The following is a 13,496-nucleotide window of genomic DNA, read 5'->3' as shown; positions in this document are numbered from 1 at the left end:
TCCATACTTTATTTTTCTACGAAAATAACATGCATGATTAAATCGACAGGGACAGAGAGACATGATGCAAGTCGTAAATATTAAAAAGCAAGAATATGCTTTGTATTTTTGACACACCTTGAAGATTTGCCATCAACGTTCTTAGGTAGTAGAAAACAGCTAAATTCTAGCCTCTCCAAAGACTCTGATCAACAAAGAATTAATTACGGATTTGTCCTTTTTTATAATGGCATTTATGGATTTTGCCCTTTTTTGAATAATTTATGGATTTTGCCCTTTTTTAGGCTCCAAAAATATGATATAACATGCCTTTCATTCGTTATGTTTGGGTTTAGTCGGTTCCATTTGTTCTTAGGGTTTAGTATTTGGTATAATGTACGTATTTTTGCAAAAAAAAATCATAATTACGTATATTTTTAAGTGTTAAAAAAGGGCAAAATCCATAAACTATTCAAAAAATGACAAAATCCATAAATGCCATTATAAAAAGGGCAAAATCCGTAATAATCCCTATCAACAAATGAAGACAATGTTTGTCTTTATTTTTTTCTCTTCAATACTCCTATTTCCTAAGTAGCTTTTGGCACCTAAAAACTTTTATTGTTCAGCATTTATATTGTAGACCAAAAAAAGAAAAATAAAAATAAAGAAAAAGATAAACTACCCAACTCAAGTGACATGTTGCCACTTGCCACCTATTCTCAGTTAAATCTCTTCATATCTTTGATGTTTCATTTATATATTGATCATTTTACTCTTTTTTTTCAAAATACATGATGTTTTGGGTAAAAACACAAAGTTTAATAAAGTAATTTATATTTATTTTATTTTATATTATTATATTAAAAACATAATTTAATATCTAACTAAAGATAATTTGGCTAATAAATAAAATTTACTGCGGAATATTAATATCAAAAATTGAATGAATTTAATTTTTGGCATTAAAACTTGTATATTTTTTAAAAAATATTTTATATCGTGAAACAAAACAAAATGTTTAAAATAGGGAACTTGTTAAAAATATTTTTTTTGGTGTGCCATTTTTCAAAAATGCCTCTTTTAGATGTCCATTTTAAAAAATGCCCCTTTTTAAATCTGAAATTTTTATAAAGTTTTATTAAGTTTATAAGGTACTTATGGATTGTAACTACTACTTGAATACTCGATCCAAGTATTTATAAGGTTTTATAAGGTGTTTTTAAAGGTTTTACAAGTTATTTTAAAAGATTTTTAAGGTTTTTCAAAGGTTTTACAAGATATTTTAAGGTTTTTTAAGGTATTTAAAATGCATTTATAAGGTATTTATAAAGTATTTATAAGATTTTAGATACATAGAAATGTAGTTTGTGTATGTTTTAATGATATTATATAAATATTTGGATAAATCTTATATTTTTAAGAGCATTTTTTATAAAAATTTAAAAAAAGGGTATTTTTGAAAAGTAGCATTGAAAAAGTGGCATTTTTGCAAAAGCTTCAAAATATATCATATAAATATATAATATAGAAAATATAAGATAAGGTTGCAAAAACCAATTTTGCATGTTTCTTACTTTTTTCAGTGTTCAAAAGAAACAGTATGATGGCTGTTTTTTTTTTTTGTTGAACATAAAAAAGGTACTACCTCCGTACAGAGAACTTAACCATTTGAACGTGGCTTTGTTTGGCTCCATGTCTCTTGGGAATGGGTTCCACCATGAAAAGTCAATGTATCGTTAATGATAAAAATAATTAAACAATAGTATAATTATTTCGTCATTCGGCTAGATGGACTTTTCAATTTTGTAATAGCCAGCACAGCTTATTGATAAGCCCTATTGATTATGACATTTGGTTTTCCAAACAAGTGGCTCAATTTTGTTGATGGGAAAGACGGTGGGCAACAACTTCTAATTTGTTTTTTTTGTATACTAGCAGAGAACCAATTTATTTAAATTTATAGTTATATCAATCAGACAGTATAACAATGACTTTTGCATGAACGAAAAATTAAACTTTGGACGAAAGCTGTATTCACATTTTAGCCTCAGTACTGTACGTATGCATTTGCGTATTAGTATATTATAATCACACTCACATTGTCCGACGTCAGTACATCTATTAGTATATAGTTACAAATATAGTAATCTTATTATGTGTCGACATGTTTGACATTTTGAGTAACAACCCCAAACTAGATCTTGATGACAACCTAATCTTAACGATGATCAGTATCGCTGGTCAGCAACTTATCACTTTTAGATTTAATATGCATATCATATTTTCAGGTCTAGACGACAAACATTAATCGTTTCCTTTCATCTCCTTGAAACTATGCAAATACGTACAAAAGTATAAAGTTTTTGTTTGCACTCAAAAGTCATATACTGTTATTTTGTTATACTTCATTCTTTCTTTCTTTCTTCAGCTTTTATTATACTCCATTCATTTAGATAAATTTTATATCATAATTCCCAATATATAAAATTATTGCTTAGTTATAGTTATAATTTCTCTTTGAAAGTAAGAAATAAATACCGTATTTTTTAGTATGGTTACCACAAAAATATTCAAATATCAATCTTTGTGAAACAAAGTGTGTAAGAATATTAATATATCAAAAAGTGTATAAAAAAATATAAAAAGCACACAACGCATCACCACCGTAGGATTAGTTTTGCTCCATATCAATGGCTTAATTGTACAAACACATAAATAAAAGCATATAGGAAAGAAGAAGTAAGCAACAAGACAAAAGGAATTGGTAACCAAGAAGTTCAAAGTCAACTTTTTTTGGGTTCAACGTCACAAATACACAAAGTAAACGACTCATTTGCTTTGCTCTATCTTGGCCTTCCTCTTCTCGTTGACAAAGAAGACGACAAGAGCCACCACGGAGAAGACGCTGAAGCAGATGGAGGCAATATCTAAGGACGTGTGGCGGCCACTGATAGCCTGAACGCTGAAGAGATTGGTTGTCTTGGCATCGTCGGTGCTCTGTCCATAGGCAACTTCATGGCCAATGGCATCAACTGCGTAGGCACGAACGAAGTAGGTTCCGGTGGGGATGTCACGCTCAACGGTCCAAACAGTTGATTGAGGGGTTTTGTCATAAGGCTTGGCTATGATCTTGTGTGGGCAGGTCTTGTCTTTGAAGAGCTCGTCATGGGTCTTGCGCCATGGTCGGTCAAGTTGGCTAGGTGGAGCGTAGCATAGCTTTACTTTGATGATCTTAAATTCAGCCTCTCTTTTAGACCCAATAGCGCTTAGCTTCCATGTAATGTTCAATGTATCTTTGCCGGCATCCAAAACTGTAGCTCAGACATTCAAAATAGTAATGAATGACAATTCTTATATATTGATGTTAGATCATATATCATTCATATCACTTAATTCTAAGTAACTATAATTAATAGGATAAGATCTAATGATGATGTAATAGATGGCAAAAAAGAACTATAACGTTTCCAATACTTCAATTTTTTTTATTTTTTTTGGTCTTAACATGATATCAGAGCAAAATCGGAAATTTATTTAAGCACCTAAAGGCGTGACGAATGAAGTAGCAAATGATGGATGTTTTAAAGAGAATTATACATACCAACACCGTCTCCTTGTCGACTGGGTTGAGTGGTGACATCAAGAGCACCTTTGTCCAGCTCTTTGAAGAGTCTTACTTTTTCCGCCCCATGGCTGGATTGGATCAGAGAGCATATGAGAAGTGAAGCGAAGAGGATCTTGTGAATCGCCATGAATATATTCTTGAATCTGAATATCAAGAAAATAAGGCTGAGGAAGAGAAGAGGAATATGCCTTGTGTTTTGCTGACTTTTATGATTGATAAGAAAAGTGGGGTGCACATTTATGTCTTTATATAGTGATTTATGGTAATCCTTTGGATCCAAATATCTTGCGGTTTAGCATAAACAATTATTAAGGACAAAGTCAACGGTTTGGTCTGAGATTACCCTTTCGAAGACTTGGGAAGATTGTGTTCCCTCTCTGGCACAAGTGTCTGTGTTGTCTCCGTCCAGCTGAGAGATGGCTCCTAAACATGCCAAAGGATGAGATATGAGTATTTGTTTTATCATTTATCAACTGAATAATTCAGTTTCAGATTCCAAACAATTCTATATTTCATGGTTACGTCACCTACAAGATACTCTACATATTCTAATTGTATCCGCTTTTTCTATGAATCCAATCTAGAAGATATACTAATCGAAAATAAATTTTCCAAAAAAGATTGTATGGAATGAGCATAGGAGTTTGCTTTAATACAAACTTTTTTTTGTGAATAATTTGTTTAGATAAATATCCTAAAATACGATCAATAAAGTTTTTATTCTATAAATACTATCACTATTTTTTTTTTCTTTCAAAAATACAATTACAAACTTTTTGTCCAAAAATAACACAAACACTAAAAATGGTTTTTAAGGATTTATAATTTAAAAGTTTGGGTTGGAGTTCAGGGTTTTGTTTTTAGGATTTAGGGTTGAACTTTTATAGGGTTTAGGATTTAGTTTTAAAGGTTTAAAGTTTAGTTAAAATTTTTGTAGTATTTTTAAGAAAATATCTTTTAGTGTAATTTTTGAAAAAAACCTAATAGTCTTATTTTTTGGGAAAAACCTAATTTTAATGGTATTTTTGAGAATTGCTTCTTTTTCTTACAAGTCAAAATTTTGTATATATCGGAAACGTAGTTGTTATAAATAATTAGACGTGATTTTCCGGCTTAACAAAATGAAAATGTTGATTATATTTAATTATGTTGATCGCAAAGTCAAACTATTTTAAATACTTTAACTTGATCACAAAGTTTAAACTATTTGAAATATTTTAATTTTATATATTAAAAAATAAATTTTAAGAGCTCGTGGATCATATCATATGGTAAAATTGTATAACTAGGATTGATGTATGTAGTAGGACTATGATCATTCGAAAAGTTGATCCATCAAAACATGCAAAATATTAAGTTTAACTAGATCTTGACCCGCACATATGTGCGGGATTTCATATTATAAAAAATTTGTTTTCATAAAATTTAATTCAATATAGATTCTTTTGTAATTTTGGTCCTATATGTAGATTCTGATCAGCACGTACGTGTGGAATTTATACCAAGTGCAGTTTGATTCGGTTTTAGTGTGAAGTATAAAATAGTTAAATGTTTTAAATGGTTCAATTTTGACCATTACTTTGAAGCAGATGGACTGGAAATAACCGTGAAGCGGATTAGTGATCTATAAGATTTTTATTAAACTTGTGAATGATTAAAAATCTGTGAACCGATGAGATAAACTAACCGGTTGATAGGTACCCGACTCGTATCCGTCTCGTACCCGTCTCGAAAAGAAGGTATATGTGACCTTAGGGTCAGGTAAAGGGTGTTATTATGTTACCCGTAGGTAAAAGTCAAGTATCAGATATATGTTTTTTTAATACTTGTCACGTTACCCGGTATATTTCTCGCTTTACTATGTGACCCGTAAATATCCAATTTATTAGTGTTTTATAATTTTTCTTTTATTTTATAAATATATCTTATAGTAAAACTTAAAGCCTAAGTTTATAATTTTATACTTTTTGGAAATATATATTGTATATGTTTATGAATTCTTTTTTTGTTAAACAAATACTTCTATTTTGGAATATGAAATTATTATGCGGTTACAGAATTTATTTTAACACATGCATTTTGGTCCTCAAATTTTAGTCCAGCGGGTAAGGGAATAGGTCTAGGATTCGGATGGGATACATCATACATGTATTATATTTTTTTGTATTTTCCATTTGAGTATTTAATTTTACAAAATTAGTGTAAATTATCCCTTTTTTTTAATATTTCTCACTTATGTCTTAAAAATACCCGAATTTCTCAGAACTTTTATCTTGAAATATACCTTTACCCGTACCAAAATTGATAGATATCTAAATTAGTGAGAGTTTAAGAATTGAATTCAGCTACCCTAAATTTATGATACCTTCATATTACCGTAATTATCGCCCGTTCGTGCGAAGATATGTTTGTTAAGATTTAATTTGATGTAGCACTTATAACCTGCATACATACCGGTTTCGATTCGATTTAGAGAGAAGGAGTATTGGAATTGTTTTTGTTATCAGTAAAGGCAATTATATAAAAAAAATGAGAAAAAGTAGGAAAGTCCATTTCGGGACGGAAAACCCTTCTCAACCCAAATCTGTCAGAAATTATTCCATCTTATAACCGTTTCTTTTTAAATAATTTACACGTTTGCAATTTTATATTTCAGTTCAACGGGTAAGAGAATAGGTCTAGGATTCGTATGAGATACGTGTATTTCTTGTATTTTTTGTTTGGATATTTAAGTTTTACAAAATTAGTTAAAATGATCCACATGTTCTTTATATATATTTCTCAATTATATCTTAAAAAAACACTCGAATTTCTCGAAACTTTCATCCCAAAATAGACTTTTACCCGGCCCGAAGTTGATAATATCCAAATTAGTGAGATATTAATAACTGAATTTAGCTACCCAAAATATCTGATACTTTCTTATTATCCGTAATTCATGTTTATAAACATTTAATTTGGTGTAACATATATAAACATTTAATTTGTAAACATTTAATTTGGTGTAACATATATAATCTGTATACATATTGGTTTGGTATTCAGTTTAGTATTCGGTCTAGGTTTAATCCTGTTTATGAATGTTAAAAATGATAATAGTTTTATGTGTATCTTGAAACTCGGATTGACCCGGCGGTCAGATCATGACTGAATGTAAACCGGATTTGAATTTCAAGTATTAAATCACTTTTCTGTTATATCATTTAATTATAGTTTATTTATAAGAAAGATTGTGGCGTACATAATACTTATTGAGTTGTAACTATGATTTCAATTTATAAATTCAGGTTCATGAGATTGTTACTGAATTTAGTTCATGACTAAACAATCCGTTTTTTTTTCTTCGTATAAATTGAGTTTAATTTATAGGTTATGTGATTTAGGTTCAATAAAATTTTAAGGTATAGGATGCTTGCATAAAATAATATGAAAATGTTTTTATTCTTAATCATTGTACAATAAATTAAAAACAAATACGATGTAAGACATCGAATGTAATAACCCTGACTATAAGGTCGAAAGTAAATAGCAACAGAATTGGTAGATATATATAATATCAATGTGCTAAATTTGCAAGTATTCACACATATAATCTAGTTGGATATATGAAGAGTCGAATGAGTCAAATGATTTTAAATTGTTGGAAACGAAAAAAAGAAAAAAAGAAGGCTAAATTCAAATTGAAACCCATTAAACACATAATTTAGAACCAAACATATTGTAGTTTGAGGTCTTAAAAAGCCCATTTATCATTTAGACCCAAAGAAGAAAGCTTAATCGGGGAGGGGAGAAGTCATCTTCAACATCAAGGACATCATCGAGACATGCAGATTCAGTGTGACCTCCGACTCCGAAATTTAGATCATCGTTCTTACCAAGATGATCATAATACAGTTTGACATTTGACAATACTTGCCTTGGTGATACCAAATATAGAGAGACTCGAAAAATCATAAGGTACAAATGATTTTTTTTCGTGAAATTGTAGGGAAGTTCTTAGATTGAGACTCGAAAATATTTATTGTCTACTTACATATTCATCTGCTAATTTTTTTTTCAAATTTTCTACATATTGTGATTTGTGTTACTTCACAGGATCTGGACCTAGATGCAATATAAAAGAATAAATCAAAAGATAAGACTTACGCTGTCAATGAGTTCGATCAATATTCCTTGATCCATGAATCATAGATGTCTCTTTGTTTCTCAGTAGGTGACATAATCATGTTTCATAGTGACTTCAATTTTATATATCTCCTTAAGTAAAAAAAAATAGATATACGTTTTCATGTAAATCATAAATATTTGAAACACACAAACCTTCTAAATAGTTTCACCTTGAATTTCTTTTTACTTCCAGATTCCCAATACACAGGCTCATTGAATCAGACTCTTTGGATGAGATTCTTTGGATGAAGATCTGAAACAAACCATCAAGTCAAGACATGTGAAAATAAACAAAATAAAAGGTATTCAAATTCATCTAAATAAATAAATTAGAAAAATCGACTTGTCAATAGAAGCAATATTTATAGTTATACAAAAAAAACAAATCTATAAACGATTTAAGTATAAAGAAAATATCTCTCATCATTAAAATGTGTATTTAGATATAGAAATTTGTTTCTTAATAGGTATGGTTCCTACAATTATGTAGAAAAATTGGTATATAAACAATAATATACCATTTCGAATTAAGGCTTTTCTCTCTCGTCAAGCTCTTTTCATGTGCTTTTACATCGGGTTGAAGACCAGATCTTTACATCTGAAAAATAAAATATTCAATTAAGAGGATTAGAACAATACTATTACGTACGTGTATACCAATACATCACACATAGACCATGTTGCATTCGTTGCACTGTAAAATAAACGCACTGAATCTTTCACAATTATGTTTCACAGATTTTTGGTATCAAATTCTCTCATAAAAAAACACATGTCTTTGGTTTTACCTTTAAACGGATCATTAAACAGTTTCCAATCGTTGTCTTAGCCATCAACAGAAACAGGCGTCTTCATGAATCACCACAATATCCCTTTTAGATGTTTTACGCGTCACATCGATGCCATAAGTGTAGATAAGTGGAGTTTTTATCTGCAGTGACAAAAGCAAAAAAATATTATTAACTTTATTTTGACAACAAAACCTTAAATCAAACCGAGTTAGCTTGAAATGCCATTATTTATAGAGAGATAGTTTGTACATAATTTAGGTTTAGCCGACTAATCTAAATATATTTAACTACTAAGATCTTAACAAATATGGTGATTTTATTATTAAATTTTAAAAACTATCCTTATATCTAACCCAATTTATGATTGAAAAAGAAAAATCTTTGATTCCCATAATATAAGGAATCCTAAGTTGCAAGATACATTACGATTTATATTTTTTAAAATCAAAATTATGTTCAAAAATAAATTTTTGTTTCCTTAACTACAAAATCTTTACGTGGTTAACAATTTTTGAAAGATTTTAGATTTTATAGTTAATGATAAATATATTTTAGGAAAATTCGAATATTTTGTTGACTTTTTTACTGGTGTTTGTTGTAGTTGCTTAATACAGGGGATTTGATTTTGCGTTTTTAAATTATAAGAAACAGAATATAACAAACGAAATCAATAATTGATGATAAAATATTTTAAGGAAACTGAAAATATTCTCAAAGATTACGAATTGTAGTAATGCACCAAATCGAATAATAACTTTTGTTTAATTATAATTCGAATAATATATTTTGGCTAACTATAGACGTGAAAAATAATAGTTTCTTGATAAATCCGAATAATATAATATTTTTTCAATGATATAACATTTTCAATTTTTAATAAATTTTTTGAATAATGGATTAGTATATAACATTTTCAATAACATTTTCGAACTATATGAGTATTATAATTCAAAATAACATTTTTTTATAAATTCGATTGATATAAAATGTTTTCAATGATGTATCATTTTCATTAACATTTTCAATAACATTTTTGATAACATGTTCGAATAATGGATTACTATATAACATTTTCAATAATATTTGCGATCACATTTTCGAATAATAGATTAGTATATAACATTTATACTATTTTTGTAACATTTTCGAATTGATTAGTATATAACATTTTCGAATTATATTAATTGTGTAATCGTTTGAAGAAATATTTTTTCGAATTATATGAATTATATAAACAAAATCTTTTAATATATTCAAACCCGTTTGACCCGTTGACCCGTTAATATATATTAGTGACATGGAATAAAATAATTATGATTAGAATTCTTTAATGGCATATATTGTAATTTCTTACAAAATCAACGTTATGATCCTTAGGATGTACTTCCCAAATATTAGTATTGGATACATGGATTTATATGTGCACAAAAAAAAAAAAAAACAACATGGATTTATATAAGACGGGTTAATCCGTTTTAAGTTAACACCCCCAAATATACAATTGCATTTATATATATAAAAAAAAACAATCGTAATTTCAATTAAAAAACTCTATAATCAGCCCGCATAATTAACTCAACCCACTTATTTACAACTGCAGTTGTATATACAAAATTAGATGAATAAATATGTAGTTAAAGAAAAGATAAGAAGACCCTCTATATGAGTTGATACGCTTTCTCACTATCTCTCGCGACTCTCTATCTTCCAGTGAGCTAAGTCCTCTGTTGCAGTCTACAACAATGGTGTTTTCTAAGTCACTTTTGTTTCTTTTACTCATACCTCTTCTCTGTTATTATACACTAATAACGAAGAAGCTTCTTCCTCAGGTAACGTTTCATTGGATTTTATATGAAGTTATGTGTCATTGTTTGGTTTCTGAGAAATTGATTTTCCTTTAGGGTTTAATATAATTGGCAAAAGAGAGACTTTTCAGCTTCTGTTCTCTGTTTCTGGAAATCACTTTGTAACGTTTTGTTTCTTTCCAAAGTTAACAAGACTATACTATTACTCAACCTGCATTGTGTTTCTTCTCTTGATGTGGTTGTCTCTTGACGTGAGATTTGTATTTATCTCTGTTTTTGATTCATTTTTTTAAAATATGTACAGAAGAAAATTATTTTACCTTTGTTGCTTTTTCTTAGACTGACAATCCAGGGAAGCACACTAGTGAAGCAGAAGGAAACGGTTATGAACTTCAGAAACAGGTTCGTTTTGTAGTTTGAGTTTTGTATTTCCTTCTTGTTTTCTTAGCTCAATTCAATTCTGCATTGGCAGATATTTGAACTACGAAAAGAACTGGAAATGCAACGCAAGAGAAGTCTCGAGGTGGAAGCTCGAGCTGAATTCGCAGATAAGAAAGTTGCGGAACTTAGCTCAAAGCTTGAAAATGTAAGAAACATGGTGTCCCCTTGGATCTGATGTATGTGTATAAACATACTCAAAAGCTTTCTGTACTTTTTTTGTCTACTTGTGTTCAGATCGATGGGAAGTGGCTCTTGTCTAAGCTTGGATTAAACCTAAATAAAACTCAGGTAATTCTATAAAAAGGTGCATAACATCGATAAAATCTTAGTGATTAATCTTAAAAGACCCTCTCTTTTTTTTTTTATATGGGGTCAGGCATATATAATGACTCTGTGGCTTCAAGATCTTAGCCAAACTCTTCAAAAGGTAAGGGTTGTCTTGGATTCAAAATTTACTGTGAAAGTTTTCGGTTTCCGTTATAAGAGAAGTCATTCGTGCTTTATTCTTATTAACCTTTGAATTATTCCCTTAGATTTCACAGAAATGGATTCCAAGCATCAAAGATGCGTATGTGACATTAACCATTTATCTCGAACCAAAAGTTCAATATTTAACCGATAAGTCCATGGAGGTGTTACATACGTGTAAGGAGGCATTGACCCCACATCTCATCCAATCATTTGACGTTTCATACTACTATCTTGAGGTTAATATGTTTCCATCTTTATTCATTTCTCTGCTTCTCTTTTGAGATTGCATAAAACATTGTAACCCTTGTCTTGTTTTTCTAGGTAAGCCGAGTTATGACCATAGGGAAACCACACTTTGAGAAAGTACAAGTTGCCTTAGAGGCATATACTGAAAATGTAAGACATGGCTTCGAGAAGTTGGTTAACTCGACAAAAATCTTTGGGAGGACGAAATAAGAAGAGTTTCGCACGGAGCACTCAGCAGTGGGTTGGGTTTTTCTGTCAAGACTAAAGAAACAAATTAACTTTCATTGAAATTTGTTTTCATTACAACTCAAGGCATGTGTCTACTATGATCTTTAATCAAAAAGTTCAACACCAAAGAGCTCTGTCTTCTCCTATATAAGAGAGAACTTCCTTTTGGCTACCCAATCAATCGAATCGTTTATGGCTCATACTCTTGGGTAATAGTGAAGGCATATGATTATTATTAAGCTTACTTTTAGCATACTCTTGGGAAGATTGTGTTTTCTAAACATGCCAAAGGATGAGATATGAGTATTTTGATTTATTATTTATCAACTAAATAATTCAGTTTCAGATTCCAAACAATCCCATGGTTACATCACCTACAAGGTACTCTACATTTTCTAATTATATCCGCTGTTACTAATCAATCACGAGGTGAAACTGTTCACTCCATGCCATCACCACAACTTTCAATCTCCACAAATGTTACCTACCATCAATCACATTCACACAACAACAACAATCGTCAGCAACAAAAACCACATATCCGCAATAATCAATGTTGGCAAACCAACCCGTCCAATCAGCCTAACCACTTAAACAATAGACAGTCACATATCTACTTTGGTCATTACCAAAGTTTTACTGTTCATGGGCACAATGCGAGGAGGTGTACGACACTTTATGCCATAACATAACCTGCCAATTCCAATCATGTTAGTCCTTTTGTGCCTTGGTAGACTCGTGCTGACATTGTTGTTGCATCTTACTATAATGCAAAAAAACCGGTTCCTAGACAGTGGAGCAACACATCATATCACCAATAAGCTCAGCAACCTCTCAATTCACCAACCATACAATAGTGGAGATGATTCTCTAACCATTTCAATACGAGTTCCACTCTCTTACCGTTTGATTCTTATAACCTAGCACTTAAAAAAGTGTTTTACGCGCCTGACATTAGCAAGAATTTGATATTTATATACCGATTTCGTACTAATTCATATCTCCGCCTTCGTTGAACTCAAATTCTCTCTCAACTTTCCGAAAGCCCACTAGCCAAGCCCAACTCTCAAATACTATGTTAAGTTTTTAAATTATCATATTTTAGTATTGTTTACAATTTCATAATAAAAATAGCCATAAATCTTTTGTAAGTTTCCAACTCTTTAGTATGCATAATTTTCATTAGCCTAATACACTGTTAAAATACGATATTTGAGGTCATTAATCATAAATTAAATTTATGTATACCATTTGTATAAATTAATTCAATTATAGAATCAAAATTTTCAATTCTAATATACTACAAAAAATATAACATCTAAATCATTAATTTTATGTATATTGAATTTTCTAAACTCATATTAAAAAAAACAAATATCTCTATAAATTAATAAATATTAATTTAAAATTAACTAGAAATTCATAAATATTAATTTAAACTAAAATTTAATAAATATTAATTTTAGAAATAAATTAATATCGCATAAATTAATAAAATATCATAGTCCCGAAATTATTAATTATAGAGGTTTTTCTGAATCTGAAAACCCGCCTACCATCTTCCAAGAAAGTCCCATTGGTCGAGCCCATTTACCAAATAACACAACACAATAATATCCAACTCTGGTTCTTCCCCTAAGGCAAGTTTCTTTTGTTCAACTTTTTTTGTCAAGCCTAGATATTGATCTTATATCGTAGATTGTGTATGAAACAAACTTCCAATGCCTTGAAATTCAGGCT

General features: G+C 29.9%; 2 protein-coding genes across 2 annotated transcripts; one reads left to right on the top strand and one right to left on the bottom strand.

Moving 5' to 3' along the window:
• Positions 1 to 2,583: 2,583 nt before the first annotated feature.
• Positions 2,584 to 3,915, bottom strand: LOC9301853 (high-affinity nitrate transporter 3.1). The gene is made up of 2 exons (XM_021015676.1): positions 3,584 to 3,915; positions 2,584 to 3,293 (listed from the first exon to the last, which is right to left on the bottom strand). The coding sequence occupies exons 1-2, from the start codon at positions 3,732 to 3,734 to the stop codon at positions 2,812 to 2,814; spliced, it is 633 nt and encodes a 210-aa protein (XP_020871335.1). The 5' UTR covers positions 3,735 to 3,915; the 3' UTR covers positions 2,584 to 2,811.
• Positions 3,916 to 11,119: 7,204 nt separating this feature from the next.
• On the top strand, positions 11,120 to 12,924 carry LOC9300120. Its single transcript, XM_021015447.1, has 3 exons — positions 11,120 to 11,238; positions 11,345 to 11,518; positions 11,604 to 12,924. The coding sequence occupies exons 1-3, from the start codon at positions 11,197 to 11,199 to the stop codon at positions 11,736 to 11,738; spliced, it is 351 nt and encodes a 116-aa protein (XP_020871106.1). The 5' UTR covers positions 11,120 to 11,196; the 3' UTR covers positions 11,739 to 12,924.
• The last annotated feature ends 572 nt before the right edge of the window (positions 12,925 to 13,496 follow it).

The sequence above is a fragment of the Arabidopsis lyrata genome (genome assembly GCF_000004255.2).
Source record: "Arabidopsis lyrata subsp. lyrata unplaced genomic scaffold ARALYscaffold_8, whole genome shotgun sequence".
Lineage (NCBI taxonomy): Eukaryota > Viridiplantae > Streptophyta > Magnoliopsida > Brassicales > Brassicaceae > Arabidopsis > Arabidopsis lyrata.
The sequence above is the reverse complement of the archived record's forward strand: the minus strand, read 5'-3'. Positions and strand labels throughout refer to the sequence as shown.

Coding starts and splice junctions, on each gene's coding strand:
- LOC9300120 (XM_021015447.1), top strand. CDS start 11,197: ATGACTCTGTGGCTTCAAGATCTTAGCCAAACTCTTCAAAAG. Junction 11,239..11,344: donor TTAGCCAAACTCTTCAAAAG/GTAAGGGTTGTC, acceptor TTATTCCCTTAG/ATTTCACAGAAATGGATTCC. Junction 11,519..11,603: donor TTTCATACTACTATCTTGAG/GTTAATATGTTT, acceptor TTGTTTTTCTAG/GTAAGCCGAGTTATGACCAT.
- LOC9301853 (XM_021015676.1), bottom strand. CDS start 3,734: ATGGCGATTCACAAGATCCTCTTCGCTTCACTTCTCATATGCTCTCTG. Junction 3,294..3,583: donor TCGACAAGGAGACGGTGTTG/GTATGTATAATT, acceptor TCTGAGCTACAG/TTTTGGATGCCGGCAAAGAT.